This window comes from Fistularia commersonii, chromosome 25 (genome assembly GCF_037954325.1).
Source record: "Fistularia commersonii isolate RoL2024-O1a breed Wild chromosome 25, RoL_Fcom_v1.0, whole genome shotgun sequence".
Classification (NCBI taxonomy): Eukaryota; Metazoa; Chordata; class Actinopteri; order Syngnathiformes; family Fistulariidae; genus Fistularia; species Fistularia commersonii.
In genome coordinates this window covers 8,416,764-8,432,559 of record NC_141308.1, presented here as the reverse complement: position 1 = coordinate 8,432,559, position 15,796 = coordinate 8,416,764, and the positions used below count along the sequence as shown (strand labels likewise).

General features: G+C 39.7%; 2 protein-coding genes across 2 annotated transcripts; one reads left to right on the top strand and one right to left on the bottom strand.

Moving 5' to 3' along the window:
- Positions 1 to 142: 142 nt before the first annotated feature.
- LOC147219107 (mitochondrial fission factor homolog A-like) lies at positions 143 to 8,296 on the bottom strand. Its single transcript, XM_086172461.1, has 8 exons — positions 8,162 to 8,296; positions 6,248 to 6,305; positions 5,573 to 5,794; positions 5,210 to 5,388; positions 4,724 to 4,815; positions 2,791 to 2,961; positions 2,144 to 2,219; positions 143 to 2,005 (listed from the first exon to the last, which is right to left on the bottom strand). Exons 3-8 carry the CDS (start codon positions 5,787 to 5,789, stop codon positions 1,874 to 1,876), a joined length of 867 nt encoding a protein of 288 aa, XP_086028587.1. The 5' UTR covers positions 5,790 to 5,794; positions 6,248 to 6,305; positions 8,162 to 8,296; the 3' UTR covers positions 143 to 1,873.
- Positions 8,297 to 9,435: 1,139 nt separating this feature from the next.
- stk25b (serine/threonine kinase 25b) lies at positions 9,436 to 15,591 on the top strand. The gene is made up of 11 exons (XM_086172441.1): positions 9,436 to 9,828; positions 11,244 to 11,474; positions 11,565 to 11,621; positions 11,710 to 11,818; positions 11,943 to 12,100; positions 12,747 to 12,932; positions 13,259 to 13,404; positions 13,982 to 14,087; positions 14,209 to 14,280; positions 15,030 to 15,166; positions 15,284 to 15,591. The coding sequence occupies exons 1-11, from the start codon at positions 9,799 to 9,801 to the stop codon at positions 15,321 to 15,323; spliced, it is 1,272 nt and encodes a 423-aa protein (XP_086028567.1). The 5' UTR covers positions 9,436 to 9,798; the 3' UTR covers positions 15,324 to 15,591.
- The last annotated feature ends 205 nt before the right edge of the window (positions 15,592 to 15,796 follow it).

Genomic DNA, 15,796 nt, shown 5'->3' with positions numbered 1-15,796 from the left:
ATAGCGTTCAGACACTCCCATCCGCCGGGGCGCGGCATCACAAGACTGCTATCCTTTGGGATGCACAGCTTCCACGCTTATTGCCGAGCAGAAAGCGACCCCCAACCCCCCAAAAATACACAAACACAAATGTCTCGATCAATTGTAAGATTTACAAACAACAAATGTATTTGCATTCAAATAGAAAGACAAAAAAAAAAAAAAAAAAACTCCAGCTATAAGCAACAGGTACAGTGCTTTAAAGATAATGTTACATTTTGTTGCATTATGGGATGAATATCCATCATGAAATTCATTTTTGCTCCATTATTTAAATATGATAATAATAAACATTGATATATCAGATATACATAATAGCAAACACAGAAGCACTGAGATTTGTTTCACATAGTAGGTGGATAAAAAATATATTTGCATGACAAAACTACATCAACAATAGACTGTACAATATTGTACACAAATATTATGGGTAATGCCAAACTTAAAAATAGTCATTTGCGGTAAATGTTATGGCATCTTTAAATGCAGTAATTTTACTTTGACACTACATAATCATTTTTTTTTGTTTCTTACAACTTGCTCAACATCAATTTCAAAGATAGAAGATGGGTCTAGAACCAGTGTTTATTTCTGTCACTGCAACCTGTGGCCCAGACGGAGTTCCCCAAACATTTGCTTAAAAAATAATTTCTTGTTTCCCTTTTAACAGCAACCCTTGTTCCGAATTTGGCATTGTTTCAAATACAAGGGATATGCTGTTGTGATTCAAGTTTTGAGGTATCCTTTTGGCTTGTGAGCAGCTTATCCTGATTTTTTGAGAATATTCAGGTGACTAATTTTGTTCATGGAAACACTGAAACATCTGTTGAGGTTGTGCAAATGACAGTTCTCAAGTGTTATAGCGCACTCAGTAATGGTAACTGATAAAGTTACCGATAGCAATAAATTAATTCTTCTTACGATGCATCGGAGGAGGTTTTCATATTGTGCCCCAATATAATCAGTCTCCAGCAGTTTCTCAAGCAGAAACTCTAAATATTTGTTCAGTCCAGCTTATCACACAGGAGCCTTTAAAGCTCATTTCTGCCATGTGTGAAACGTGAATATCTGCAGGATTTAGACAGGCCGAGTAAAAGAAGAAATCTGAATACACCCTGGATGCTGTGAGAGTACGAAAGGTATTTATCAGCTTTAAGTTAATTCATATATAAGATGGTTTCATTGAGGATGTAAAAAAACAGAAGTCAGGTATTCCTCTTTAACATACTGAGCAAAAACAACTGCCAAGCTGAAACTGTTTAGGGAATGCTCCACCGACAACTATTTCAATTTGTGGCCATCATTTCTGAACAACCCCAAAAAACACCAGACTAAGTTTAAAAGGTGTTATTGAACACTGGTTTATAACTCAAAAGAGGGAGGTAAGAGAAAGTTAAAGAAAGTCAGCAAGATGGACAAGGAAGTCAGTGTTATTGTTGTTTCCTACTACATTATTGCACTTACAATGCAAATATATTGAAGTTGAGTCATTGTACTTGTCTTTCTTCAATTTTGCAACTGTCACAGAGCCTACATGCCCAGTTTATTTTAAATATTGAGTGCTAAGATTTGCTCACATGTTACAGCCAATTATTAAGCATGTATATTCATCTGTTCATCAACATGTCTTTTCTCTGAACCCCTGATCTGAATATCTAATCACAGGAGGCGTGAATGTTGTCCATTTTTCATTATTTACTATCAACAAACGAATGAGGTGGAAAGATAGAATTGTGCATCGTTGGATTTCAATGTCAACAAAGACTCAGTGATGCACCTCTAACAAGTAATTCCTTTGGCTCCCAGTGTTCTGGGAAACTATTTTTTTCCAATATTAGCGACGGAACCAGATCCAAGTGTTGATTAGCCAGAATGCAACAGTAGCGGAGTACAGGATCACTTCTCGCCTGGAACGCTCCTTATTCTCTTCCTCCAGCAACTGCAGACGCCGGTTTAGTTTCACAATCTGAATGGCCATTTAAAAACAAGATGTTTAAGAATGAAAAACTACTTCACACAGTACAAGATGTACAGTGCTTAAGAGTTCTGCAGTATTGGACAGGATTGTGACGCCATTATTTTATTTACACTTCAGATGGCTTACCTGTCGTCGTAATGAGGAGGCGTCCACTAAGCCAGACTCATCAGGATTCATATCCAGGGCAAGGTCCAAGTGTGTCCTGTCAAATAAACATTGTTTTCAGTCGTATTAAGAGAAAATGTTTTATTCATATGGGCCCGAAAATGGCAAGTCTATAGTGTCTATATTAAACGAGCTAAAGACAAAATAATTCAAATGCTGCAAGATAGAAGCAATGACAGTAATTTCAATCAGTTCCAAAAAAAACATTGTCAAACAGGATAAACTACAGACATGTTAGTTATTCAAGGTAACTTTCAAGGGATTGTATGCCTACTTCTTTGAGTGAGAAATGCTAACATGTTGTTTTTCCGAGTATCAAACTCCACTGCCAGTGCGAAATGTAGCACATTACTTTATGCACATGACTTCAAAGTACTCGTCATTTTAAAAAACAATTTCCTAGTAGCTGCATTCCAAAGTCAAACACAAGGCTCAACACATCCATTTGTTTATCCCCCTTTATTGCTGTTGAGACTTTATGGAGCTTGACACTTTTATGAAGAATCAACAAATTGTTATTTCATTACAACAGCAAGATGTGGGTCTCTCACTGTCACTTTGTTAAGAAGTGACTTCTGAGAACGTCTGGCACGATAGATGTAAATCACCTGCGGTGGCTGTCATCCAGGACTTCAAGGACCTGCTGGTATGCCCTCCGTGTCGTGGATTGGAGGTAGGACAAGAAGCCCGTAGCTGTGTATAAGTTGATATTTGCGTCCTCAGGGGAACAGAGAGGGGGGCATAAGCGGACTGGGGGGGCAGAAGGGGAAGGTGTTACACTGTCAGAGAGGTATGTGGGGAGACAGTAAAGAAAGAAAAGATTTTTGAAACAAACAAGTGTGAAATAATGAAGATAGCAATCAATGAAAATGCAACAGCAGTAAAATAACCATTGTCTTAACTGTAGTGTACAGATTTTATGGATCCAGGAACTCAAACAGAAGACAGCCTCCAACGTGTATGTCAAGAAATAAAAGTGTTAAGGAGGGACAAATGAATTCAAAATTTATCTAACCTTGAGTAATATATTAATCTGCAAGGTGTTGGTGCAATACGCTCATTGTGCAAATTCTCCTTACAAAGAAAAGTCATCTTTAAAAGGTAGTTGCTGAAGGCCAACAAATGTCCAGTTTTACTATAACATGTGCCAGTTTTAACATTACACACACTAATACTATTCCAAGGTTAGGCACCAAAAAATGAAATACTACTTCAAGTGTATCTTGAGCAAAATGCTGACACAACTTAAGACAGTTAATCACTCAATAGCAATGGGTCCCAAAAAATGTCTCTTGCTGTGATTCAGTTAACAGCAGGTTTCTCAAGTTTTGTGAGGGGGACCTTCAATAAGCACAAGGGATAAATAATGCTGTCAAGAACAGAATTTTTAAACTTTCTGCCTCAAAGCATCTAGTGACTACCATAACCAGAAAATCTTACAATGAGAAGCCCTTGTGATGGGGCAAAAAGGCAGATCAGCAGAGGAAACTGGCTCGTCTGGTACTAGCTCACCTAAAGCAGTAGGATACAGTACTGATACAACTGCAACATTTGGAAGGCACCCTGATATAGCCATATACAGCCTTTAAGAAACACCAGCTAGGAGAAAGGAACTCCTGTTGAGGGCCTGAAGAGATTGAAGAAAGTGTCTGAGAGAAAGAGCAAAGACTAGGACCTCACATTGTTCAGCACTTTTTCCAAAACCAGTGTAGTCCAGTGAATGAAACGAAACACAAGTTCACAGGATATCTGTCCTTCCGTATCTTGGGAAGTCAATTCAACCACAGAGGTTACTAAAAACCTTCAAGTGAGAACACCACCTCCGAGCAAAGGCAGTCAGAGGGAAGTCAACATTAAGACACCTTAAGAAAATGTGGCACATTTTCTTGGACAACACTCTAGCTGTGGTGTTGCTTCACAGCAGTGGGATCTGGGGAGACATTAGGCTGTTTGCATGACATTCAATCTTGCTGTGAGGTTGTGATGTCTTGTAGAGTTGTAGCTTTACCACTGTGACGTCACAGCTGGGAAGTTCTACAGACCAAAGACCAAGTGTCACAACGCAGATAGCTGAGGAAGTACAACCCTAACAGTGGGGAACACACGCCCAGGTATGATCACCCCACTAGAAGAAACCTCTGGATTAAAGGATGTGTATGAGGCCAAACCACTGTACAACTTGTGATACGCTCAAAATAACAGCTGCTAATGATCTCTTGGTGATCCGTGACAAATCCTAACTTGACCAACAGAAAGCTTCTCGTGGTTACTGCAGATGACCTTGCATATGCATTAGGGATAATGAGACATTTCAAAATATATCTACATTACGATCTAAAATTTAAAGTACCATCTTAAAGACTGCTAGGTGAAGGCTCTCTGGCATTCAGGTCATGGCAATAGTAGAGTTGTCTTGGCAACTGGACATCAATTTTTGAATCATTGTTCTATAAATCATTACATCATCAACGCGTTAAAAAAAAAAGCTAACAACAAGGTTTGTATAAAAACGACTGACAAGAGAAACAGCTGTACCCTCACCTCATATCGCCTCTGCTGACTGGACCACTGTTGCGACCAGAGGTGTAATCACTGGCACTGCGCTCCCTTCGAGTTCGTGAATGCAAATGGGTCTGTGGTTGATTCACAAGATATTACATGATGTAAGACTTACATTACAGGTTACAAACCAGATATGATTTTGATCTGAAATTGCTAATTAGTGTCAAGCATTGGGGTCAGGTCTCTGTCCTCCATGTGTTTCTTTACAGTCCTACCAACTTACATTTTGGTCAAACATTCGTCATATCACCTCAAAGACGAGCGCATAATTTGGTGCACGTGGGCCAGTGAGTGACAGTGACATATAAAGTTGTTCCATGTAAAAAGTATATTATTCACCTTTATGACATCACAGCTTCCCCTCACTGTGCTAGGCTGACAAATTTAAATCTATCGTAAAATTATTGTTAATTTAAAAACATTTCAAAGAAAGAACACAGAAGAGAAACCTGGATTTAGCCTTACTGGCTGGCTGGGGTTGTTCTGGGAATTGGCAGTTTGTTCAGTTTCAAGAGAGTCCAGTGGTTGTTCTGTTAGGGTGAGGACACGCGGTGGAGCCTTCATGTCCAGGAGGTCCATAGGAGGGACAGACTGAATCAAGTCTAAGTCTCGGGGGCGTGAGAATCGAGGATCTTCGTCGTCCCCTGCAGAGGATATGGAGCGTGTTAGCAAAATGATTTAACAGACAAGACTGGTAGTCACATCAAAATGAAGACTAAGGTTACAACATGATGCAGATTTTGTACCTGCCAACTTCTGTTTTGATCAGCTCAGAGTTGAGCATGGGTATTTTCATTTTGCTTTAATGAAACCCAGAGCACTGCTGACCTGCAACTATGATCCTCTCAGGAACCTGCATCAGAGTTGAGTGAATGGGGAGAGGTTGTTTGGGTGGCATGGATCCTGTTTGGTTCTCTGGGGCCACTTTGAGGGTCTCGGGGATCCGCATCCGTTGGCTGATCCCTTCTGTGTACTCCAACTCATAATGGATACGGTTGATCTCAGCCACCTCTGCAGACGGAGGGGGGAAGGTTGGCCCACTCATCCAGTCTACAGACACACACAAAAAAAAAATGAGGACATTGGAGGGGCAAATAAATAGATCAGACAAGAGTACAAGTAATAAATGTAACCTTTAAGCGTATTTAAACCTTAAATGAAGTATTACATTTATTTGAAAGAAATTTATACGTGTTATGATTATTCCAATTGGAAACATTCAAACCAAATGGAAATTATGGTGGAAAAAATGCACACTCCAAGGAAAGTAATGCAAAACTAAACATTGTGACACTACAAAAGTCAGACAGATGTCCAAGATGCAATGAGTCTGCAGGAATTTAGAGCATATAACTCAGTTCGTCTGAAGTGTTGGGATAAGCAACAGCGGTAAAGATGTTTTTAAAAAGCACAACTTTGCTCACTGAAGAACGTGACCAGTAGAAAACGCTAAGTTTTCTGAAACGTTTGAATCCAAGGATATCGGCCATGATTACTGCTTACCTTCTGAAGGCGAAGAGATCTCACTCTGATAACCTTGTTTATCAGAAGCAGCAGTTCACTGAATGGTGACAGGATAGAGTAAATACAGGAGGTGATTAAGTGTGACATCAATGACTTGACTTTAATCAGCTAAGTTTCAAACAGGACAAACACCTTTTCTGAATGCTCTTAGTAAAGCATATGCTTCATTCCCCAAATGAGAAATGGGGGCCTATACAACTCATATCATCTAATCCTGGAGAAACACTAAATCAATTGTTGTATGTGAAGAAAGTGAGCTAAATGGCCAGGATCTTTTATTATGCTGCGTAAAATTAAATCTCATGAAGATGTACATAAATCTTTGTTTAAAAAAAAAAAAACAAGTCATCTTCTCCTTTTTCCATTCAGGGGTCGCCTCACTGAATCAACCTTCTCCATCTAACCCTATTCTCTGTATCCTCCTCTCTCACACAAACTAACACATGAACACAAAACCAAAACATACACACCTTGTACTCAATAGTAGTTTGTAAAGTGACATAGTTTGCATCCTAAGCATTATTATTTAAACGGCCGCATTCAGACGTTTGGATGGATTCTCCACTGCCCTCAGAGGAAGTGGGGAGAAACAGGATTATCAAGTGGCAGTCTGAGAATTTCCTCTCATGTCAATACGCGTCAGGGTGTTGGGAATCTAAATGTTAAACACTTCCTTTTTATGACAATGTAAACAAAGAAGCATTTTAACCATGCATATTTCCAGCACAATAGTGAAAATACCTATGTACAGGTCAACAATCTATGGTTGGCAAAATGTATCAAAGCAGAGTGAACTAGACATGAACCCTGCTGAGAGAAAGAGACTGCAGCCAAGATCCCATTCCGGTGTAGCCTGAGGTGACAGTTCTGGTGAAGTTGACTTGTAATCCCTAAATGTTTGCCTAAAGTAGAACATAAATACCAACTTGTATGGTGAGCAAATGTCCAAGGGCCAAAACTATAGGTTTCAGTTGATAAAGACAGTCCTCATTGAGAGAAAAGGTTCAACCACCAGTTAATTGCGGATAAAAACAGATACCGATGCCACTGTTTTACAATTGCCACACAGGCAGGCGTGTCAGAAACTGACCGACCTATATGTATATATTTGTGTGTGTGTGTATGGGTCCTAGATGATATTCCTTGATGTGAGTTTCACTACCCAATAGGTACTTTTTCCTAATGCTATTTTTATATGCCACTGCAGAATAAAGACAGATGTATTCAAATAACATGAATAAAATAACACTGCTCCATTCAGAGGTCCACCTGCCTGAATGTGTGTGTCTTATTAGAATGGCTACGAAGGGACAAATATTTTATGAACACCTGTTTATCCTCCCGAACCAGCCAAAATGGCGACTGTGGAGGGAAGAAAGCTTACAGTTTCGAGAAAACATTCATTATGGAATGATTTTAAACAGGAATGCTTGTAAATGCACCAATTCATCATTTGCTAAGAGTAACGTCGATGTCATAAAACATCTAAATGTAATAAATATCTATTTCTAAGGACGTGAAGAGCTGAAGAAATAAAAACGCTACTCCGCCCTGCGGCAGATGTATCAGCCTCAGCCCAGGCTACTGGATATATTCTAAGGATATTTCATGCTGTGCAATGTAGGATTATATAAGACTGCCGTAAATTGTGGCCGTGGATACACATGGCCTCAATGTCACATAATTAAAACGCATATAAGGCGCCATGTCGGGCATGGATGCGACGTAGTATCAAGCTAATTTTAGACGCATGCTACTTTTGACGAACATTAGCTGACGTTTTCATGTTCAGTCCAATGGTAACACTGAGGTGCGCTGACAATAAGCATTAGCAGGAAGGCTAACTGCAAATGTATGAATGGCTTTATTCGACTAAAGATAGCAAATACTTACCGTTAGGATTTGAGCAAACAGATATTGAAGTATCATGCATCGGAATGCCGTTCGGCCTGGAGTATAGACAGCATCAAACTGCAAGGGTCACCAATGAATGTGAGAGACGCCGCGTCAAACTAGTGTGTATATCGCAGCTGCTTTGCTTGCATTACCCGGTTGGCCCGCTGGGGCGGAGCTTGTAGATAAGATCGTCAGTCCCAGCGGGGTCCCCGTCCCTCGTAGGCGTTAAATTAACAATAACAAGCGCTTTCCATCATCGCGTTGAAACAACCGGTGAACCAATCATGCATCACAATAATACGATGCCGTTACGTCCTGTTACAATTTCAAGACAGAACGAAACGGATTTTAAAGATTAAATACCACAAATAATAAAAACGTAATGTAGACGAACTGTCGTTTATCCGATCGCTGTGTGTACATACTTTGACCCACTGGAATTATCGGGATCAATTACAAATAAGAAATACGCATAACACACACAATCACACGCACACACACCCAATGGTTATTTTTAGCCGATTAAACCTCGTTTCCACCAACATAACTTCAATCAAATACCCACCAAAAGGGAGTAGAACAAATAGTATATGATCACCTCTCGATATTGTTGACACATAATTGCTGTGATTAATTATTAATTAGTTGAATTTAATTAATTTGTTATTTTATATGCCTTTTATATGCCTTTTCAATATTAAACCAGATGTACGCTTTTGAAAAACCCAATGACTATGTTCAATTGAGAAAGATTTTGGAATTGAAAATATCCATTTTACGTACAGAAGACAATGCTTGACTGAAAGAGCAAGAGAGAACAGATCCCAGTGAGCCGCATCAGTACGGAATTGGGCTCAGTGCGTCAACTTTGAACTTTGAACATGTTGCCCAATAATAGTTCATGTGACCATTCATTCAAGACGCGCACACAAACACCTGTGAACAGACACACACGCACACACTCATGCATTTTTAATTAAGTAGGTCCACAAGGGAAGAATTACAAGTCATCATTTGCGTTACTATTATTTGCATTAAGGATTAATGCATTCGAAAAGCCAAGTTAAGGCATGTATCTAATAAATAAATAAATAACGATGTTTAATTCGAACTTAAAGCTGTTTTGCTGTGATTTGGCGACATCTTCAGAGGCGAAAAAGCTCCAATTTTAGGTCGTTTAACAAAGGAATACCCGCCACAGTTTTAAGGTACACAAATCCCACAATTCCACAGCTTCCGAAAAGACTACGCATGCGCCGTCCGCCAGGGCCATTATTTTGCCCTCGAGCTTCAAATGAACAACAGGCTGAACGTCCCTTGAAATGAATTAAATATTTAGTCACGGAAGGAGTATATTTCTTTTTGTCCGCCACCACCGTCATACATGGAGTGTCTCGGTCAATAGGTCGTTGTGTCGCAGGGCTGTTCGGTCCTCCGTTGGACTTGGAGGCCGAAACAGTGCGCGGAGTGACAGCCCCCGTTAAAGGCAGCAGTTTGGGTGTTTATCTTGTTGGCTAGCCACCTAGCTAGCTTCCTAGACAGCGAGGAGGGGAGGAAAAACTCAAAAGGACTATCTGATTAACTCGGAAAGAGAAAGCTCTGGCTTTCCTTGGCCCGTTCAACCTGCAGAGGGGATGGCACACCTCGGAGACATGCAAAATCAGGTAATTAAAATACCATTTTAACCAACTGTCAAGGCAAGGCAAGGAGAACCCCCGCTACTGGCAGGTTTTCATTATTTGGTGGGTGGGGGATCTCCTTATCCATTTGCAGGGATATAATCCACTGTATGCACTAATGTGAATGAATGCAATGCAACCTGGCAGTGACATTAGAGGTAACAACACTTGCATGTAAGTTTTGTGACATATTCAACGTTTTGAGACAGTCCTTGGTTCTTACAGCACCCAACAGTCATGAATTAATTGCTCTTCATGGGCCTCCTTCTCAGTCCAGTTGTCAACCGTTTTCTGCTGTAGTAGAAAGAGAAAACCACTCAAGTGTCATACTTCTTAAATAAAAACTGGCACAATGATCGATCAAAAATCTAGCTGATAATCTGTGCCCTGACAGCACTGGTGTAAATTCATTAGATAAGCTTGTGTTTATAATCGTGTCATGGTTCACTGTTTTATAGCTGTGCATAAGGAACTTGTTATAAAAGTTTATAAAACTCTTGGTCTCCCTTACCGTAAGGTGTGTGTGCTGTTCATAAGGCAGGAATAAGTTTTCTAGTTTTAGTACTATTTCAGTAGTAATAATATATACACATTAAGTGAATGAATAAAGTTCTTTTCATCATTTGTTTTCATTATGTTTTCATTAAATGTATCTAACATATTTAACTGCAGGCTTTGTATCATTTATCGCAATGCCAACTTGTTGTGACAGTTGTTACGGTTGTCATAATGACAATGTAAGGAGTGAAAATTTAAGCGGTTTATGCCAGAGAAACGCCTGGTTTTAACTGTAAGTTAACTATATGGTTTACTAATGGCAGTTAATCAAAACTATAAAATAAACAATCAAACTGAGAGACGAAAGGTCCAAGTATGAAGATGACATTGCAAGAAATAAAACAAAAAATATCTGCAGTCAATATGCCTTCGCTCCTCTGAAAAGAAACTACAAGTGTAAGAAATTCACAGCCACTTTCTGCTTTCTAAACCAGGGTTCTTCTTTTTTTTATACAAAGGAAAGAAAAATGAAAGCCTTTACTTTCTTGTCTTTGCAATACCTGTAATGCAATGAACCATGACCCCTTCACTGAGCTGTGAACTAAGCCAGAATTTTCAAGTTTTGGGAGATTTGCCTTTTGCCAGCTCAATGGCGGTGATACCAAGAGGCCAGATATCAAGTCTCTTTTAAAAAAATGTAAATATGTTAAAAGTGTCCCATTTAAATAGGGAAGGGGATAATAGGGATGTGCATATATGGATAAAATTCCTACTCCCTCAGTACTTTTCTTTATTACTGACCAAGCTGCTGTAACCGTAACACACATCCACCTAAATAAGCTCCTTATTAACTCTGCTTCACATTTCTATTTCTAATCAAATTTATTGTGTCACTCTGCTAGAATACCCGCTTGGATCCCGAGGAGTACTTTACTAAGCAGGAGCGTATTGGAAAGGGATCCTTCGGAGAAGTCTACAAAGGCATCAACAACCGTACAAAAGAGGTGGTAGCCATTAAAATCATAGACCTGGAGGAGGCAGAGGATGAGATAGAAGACATTCAGCAGGAGATCACAGTGCTGAGCCAGTGCGATAGTCCTTTTGTTACCAAGTATTACGGTTCATACCTGAAGGTAAGAAAATATATCCTGAAGACATTCACAGATAGATTGCTTTCAGTTATCAGCATCAGTTTGGAAATCTTTCATTTTTGCTTCTGACAGGGGACCAAACTCTGGATTATAATGGAGTATTTAGGTGGAGGATCTGCTCTTGATCTGGTAAGATTTATATTATCAGACACCTTGATATTACAAGCAAAAATTACACTCGCCGTGTCCCTGCTGTCCTCTCCCTTTCCTTTCCTAGCTTCGTCCAGGGCCTCTTGAAGAGACTTATATTGCCACTATACTTAGGGAAATACTTAAGGGGCTCGAGTATCTCCACTCCGAAAGGAAGATTCACAGAGATATCAAAGGTAATAAGTTACCGACTCACGTTTTTTTTTGAGAATGCACAATAAATACACAGCAGAAATGATTCTAAATTGATCGACTCCTTGTTCTTGTATTAAACCAATTTTACTCCTGACTTTCTTGTAGCTGCCAATGTGCTCTTGTCGGAGCAAGGTGATGTGAAACTGGCAGATTTCGGAGTGGCAGGACAGCTGACAGACACTCAGATTAAAAGGAACACATTTGTCGGCACACCCTTCTGGATGGCCCCGGAGGTTATCAAACAGTCAGCCTATGACTTCAAGGTGAGACAAGGGTCAGCAACCCTAAGAGAACAGTTTCATTTTGGTAAAATGTTAGTAAAAGCTTGATTTGATTGGACCAATCAGCAGCCCTGTTTTGTGAATATAGGAAAAACTGTTTGCAAACACATTTGCAGACATCATTCACTCTTGAATAGTACTACCCATTTTCAATTTGGATTACACTCTGTAAATTAGAAAACAAACGGCAGTATCTGCTTTAACTGATTTCAAAATAGATAACATGAAAGTGCTGAGCTATGTTTTTGCTAATGTTCTGCCATAAAATATGTTGATTTTTCCAAAAGCAAATGGCTTGATTGTTTAATTTTTTTAACCGGCTTATCAAATGGACACTGACCTCGTTTAATTAGTTAAAACAGAGTAATATTATTTTTTAGGTGAGACCTGAGATATTTTGACGAGAGACGTCTCAGCAAAATAATTGGAAATTGACCCAGTTAAAACGCGATAACCCCGACAAGGATTTCAGTTACAAATCCAGTTCAGATTGTAACAGGAACCACATTGTATAGAACTAGAAATATCACCTGAACTTCATCTCTTACTGCTTGGGAATTTGGAAATGCATGACTTTGCCCAGAGATTGGATGTGAGTGTGTCTTTCTTCCTTTCTTTCCCTCGTCAGGCTGATATCTGGTCTCTTGGTATCACTGCCATTGAGCTTGCAAAAGGCGAACCACCCAACTCTGATCTCCATCCCATGAGAGTCCTCTTCCTCATCCCTAAAAACACTCCACCCACCCTGGAAGGCCCTTACAGCAAGCCCTTTAAAGAGTTTGTGGAGGCTTGTCTAAATAAAGACCCTCGTTTTGTGAGTACAGTTCTCTTACAAATTGTCCATGTATATTTCAGCCCAAAACGTACTGTAGATATGTAGATTGATTATATGTTTGGACTTAATAAGCTAAGAATATGAAGGAGTAAATTCAGCTTAGTGTTGTGTGAGTGAGTTATCCGACTATTATTTTTGTGATCGAAAAAAAAAAAATTGCAGTACTTCTTCAAATACAATTGTTCCAGTTTCGCTCATTCCACGGTAACAGTGCACAGTTCCCAGCTGTGAGTTGATCCATCCACCTTCATTGATTGTAATGCTTGCACTTGGCTGCTTCTTTCTTATTCAATGTGTCTGCACAGAGGCCAACAGCGAAGGAACTCTTAAAGCACAAATTCATCACACGTTACACCAAGAAGACGGCCTATCTGACGGAGCTGATTGATCGCTACCGCCGCTGGAAGTCGGAGGGACACGGCGAGGAATCCAGCTCTGACGACTCAGATATGTGAGTCTGTGAACAGCTCATATTTGCCTGCCTGTATCAGACTGGTGTCAACTTACACAGTAAAGACTGACTCACAGAGCTTTTTTTCACCAGGGCAGGTGGTGATGTAAATGTTATATAAATGTTATAGACAAATGTTAATATATAACCTTTATGTAATTATTACTTAAAGACTGGCTGGAGGCCATCAAACACTCCAGGAGTCTCAGTCATGGCGGCTACATTGTTTGTCAAAATTAACAACTATCTGGAAACTGTCCAGTCCAGATAACAAGCAACTGCTAAAATTCAACAAGTTCATTAGCTAAATGGTAACCAATCTTTAATCAAGTGATAACTGATTGGTTCCATGAACAAACCCAAAGAATACTGTTGAGAATGAGGTCTATCGGATTGACATCACTATGGCAGGGAACTATAATTGCCTTAAAGTGCATACGAATTGCCTAGAAGCCAGGAGGATACATGTGATCTACAAATCTTCTAAACCTACCGGGTCAGTGGTTTCTTGTCAACCTCCTGCTGCTCTTTATATCCCTCACCTCACTCCTCCACCTTTTAATCCTGCTGTCTGTAGGGACGCCGACAGTGATGTCGATCAGTCTCCCGTGTGGACCTTCCCTACAGTCAGACCCACAACCATAGTTCATTTGCAGAAGGACTACACCGACACAGACCCAGAGGTAAAACATGTATAATATGAAGAAAACAGACACACATATGAACACATTTGCTGACTTTTTTTTCTCTCTGCTTTTTAATGTATTTATTTTTTCCTGTTATTTTTTCTTATTATTGTTCCAGTCCGGAGATTCAGTGAAAAGACAACCAAAGTCACAGTGCTTGTCAACCTTGGTAACGCCCATCTTCAGAGAGGTAGGTCTACCCATATGGGAGAGAAGAAATGTTACAAGTAAACAAAGCAAAAAAGGTAGATAAATGTACCAGAGATTCTTAACAGACTTGATAGGACATAAGCTTGTTTTCAAATGAATTGTAGATGGTTTTTTTTTATTTACAATAGTGTGATAGAAGCACTAAAGACCAGTTGTCTATTTGTGGACCTAAGCACCTACCTGACCTACCTGACCACTAAGCCATACAACTACTGTACACTAACGGATAAGTCATATCCCGAAGCAGTTTAAGTGATACTGGCCCCCTCAATGAGGTCATGGGGGCATGGGATGTGGCTTCAGCACATGACAATTGACAAACAGGTTGATCCCTGCATATTTCAATGGACGAGAACCTGCTGATCAAATAGCCAATGAAGTATACAAAAACTATGGATAGCCCTTATTAATATTAATAACACTACTGTGTAAGACTGAAGCTCCAGCCTAATTAGGAAACCAAGACTGTATACAAAAAAACCTGTAGAGGCTATGAATGAAAGACAACCAACAGACATATAATGCATGTGTTAGTATAGCAGACTTGCAGATGTGAATGATAAAATGACTTATCAGTTTCACTGCTTCATCATTAGTGCAGCAGCACATCTGACTGTTCATGTAAAAAAAAAAACAAGTGTGTCAACTTCAAAGGTGTCTGTAGTCCATTCAGCAAAGGAACTCGTTGATTTTCTTAGATTGCACAAGTTATTCTGTTGCCCTCAACAGCTGAAAGACAAGCGACGAGCAAGTGGTGGTGGTGTAGGAGCCATTGAGGAGCTAGAGAACGCTTTCGACCTGGCAGAGGAGTCCTGTCCGGGCATCTCCGACCGCCTCGTCACGCACATGATGGATAGAGTGTGCAGGTAATAATAACAAGCAGCTGTCAGCTGAGGCGTCTTAGCATAAAGCTTGCATTTTATTTAAAGTGGTTAAATGTATGTTATATAATGCTAACAGGCTACGTCTTGTCATCCTTTCAGATTTTCTTTAAATGGAAACACCACCCCATCTTCACGGTGAAACTAGAGCTGGATGTATCTTGACCCAGCCCCCCTTTTCTGTGTCCAAAACCCACCCGGCTGTCAGATAATGACCACAGAGACCCCCCCCCAAACCCGCACATCCCCAGTCTTCTTCTCCAGGAGGTCTTTTGATTAGTTATAATTAAATATTTTTACAGTTTTTCTTTGTAAGAGCTGAGAGTATTTAAGACAAAAAGCCATGCAATTTAGCACGTTGTGTAACTGTTAGACTGAGGAGAAAAACTATAATAAAGTCTACGGAAAATGTCTTTTTTTTTTTTTTTTTTTTTTTAAAAGGTGTCCTGTTTAATATCACTGAAATGTTCTTAATTCAATTCAAAGCCCTTTATTTCCTGAGGGGTAAAGCAAGGTTGCTATAAAATATTTGGATCCTAAAAATAAAAGTTTCTGTGACCAACTTAATATGTAGGTAATTTGTGCAATTTTGAATTAAAAAGGGAAGCAATGACA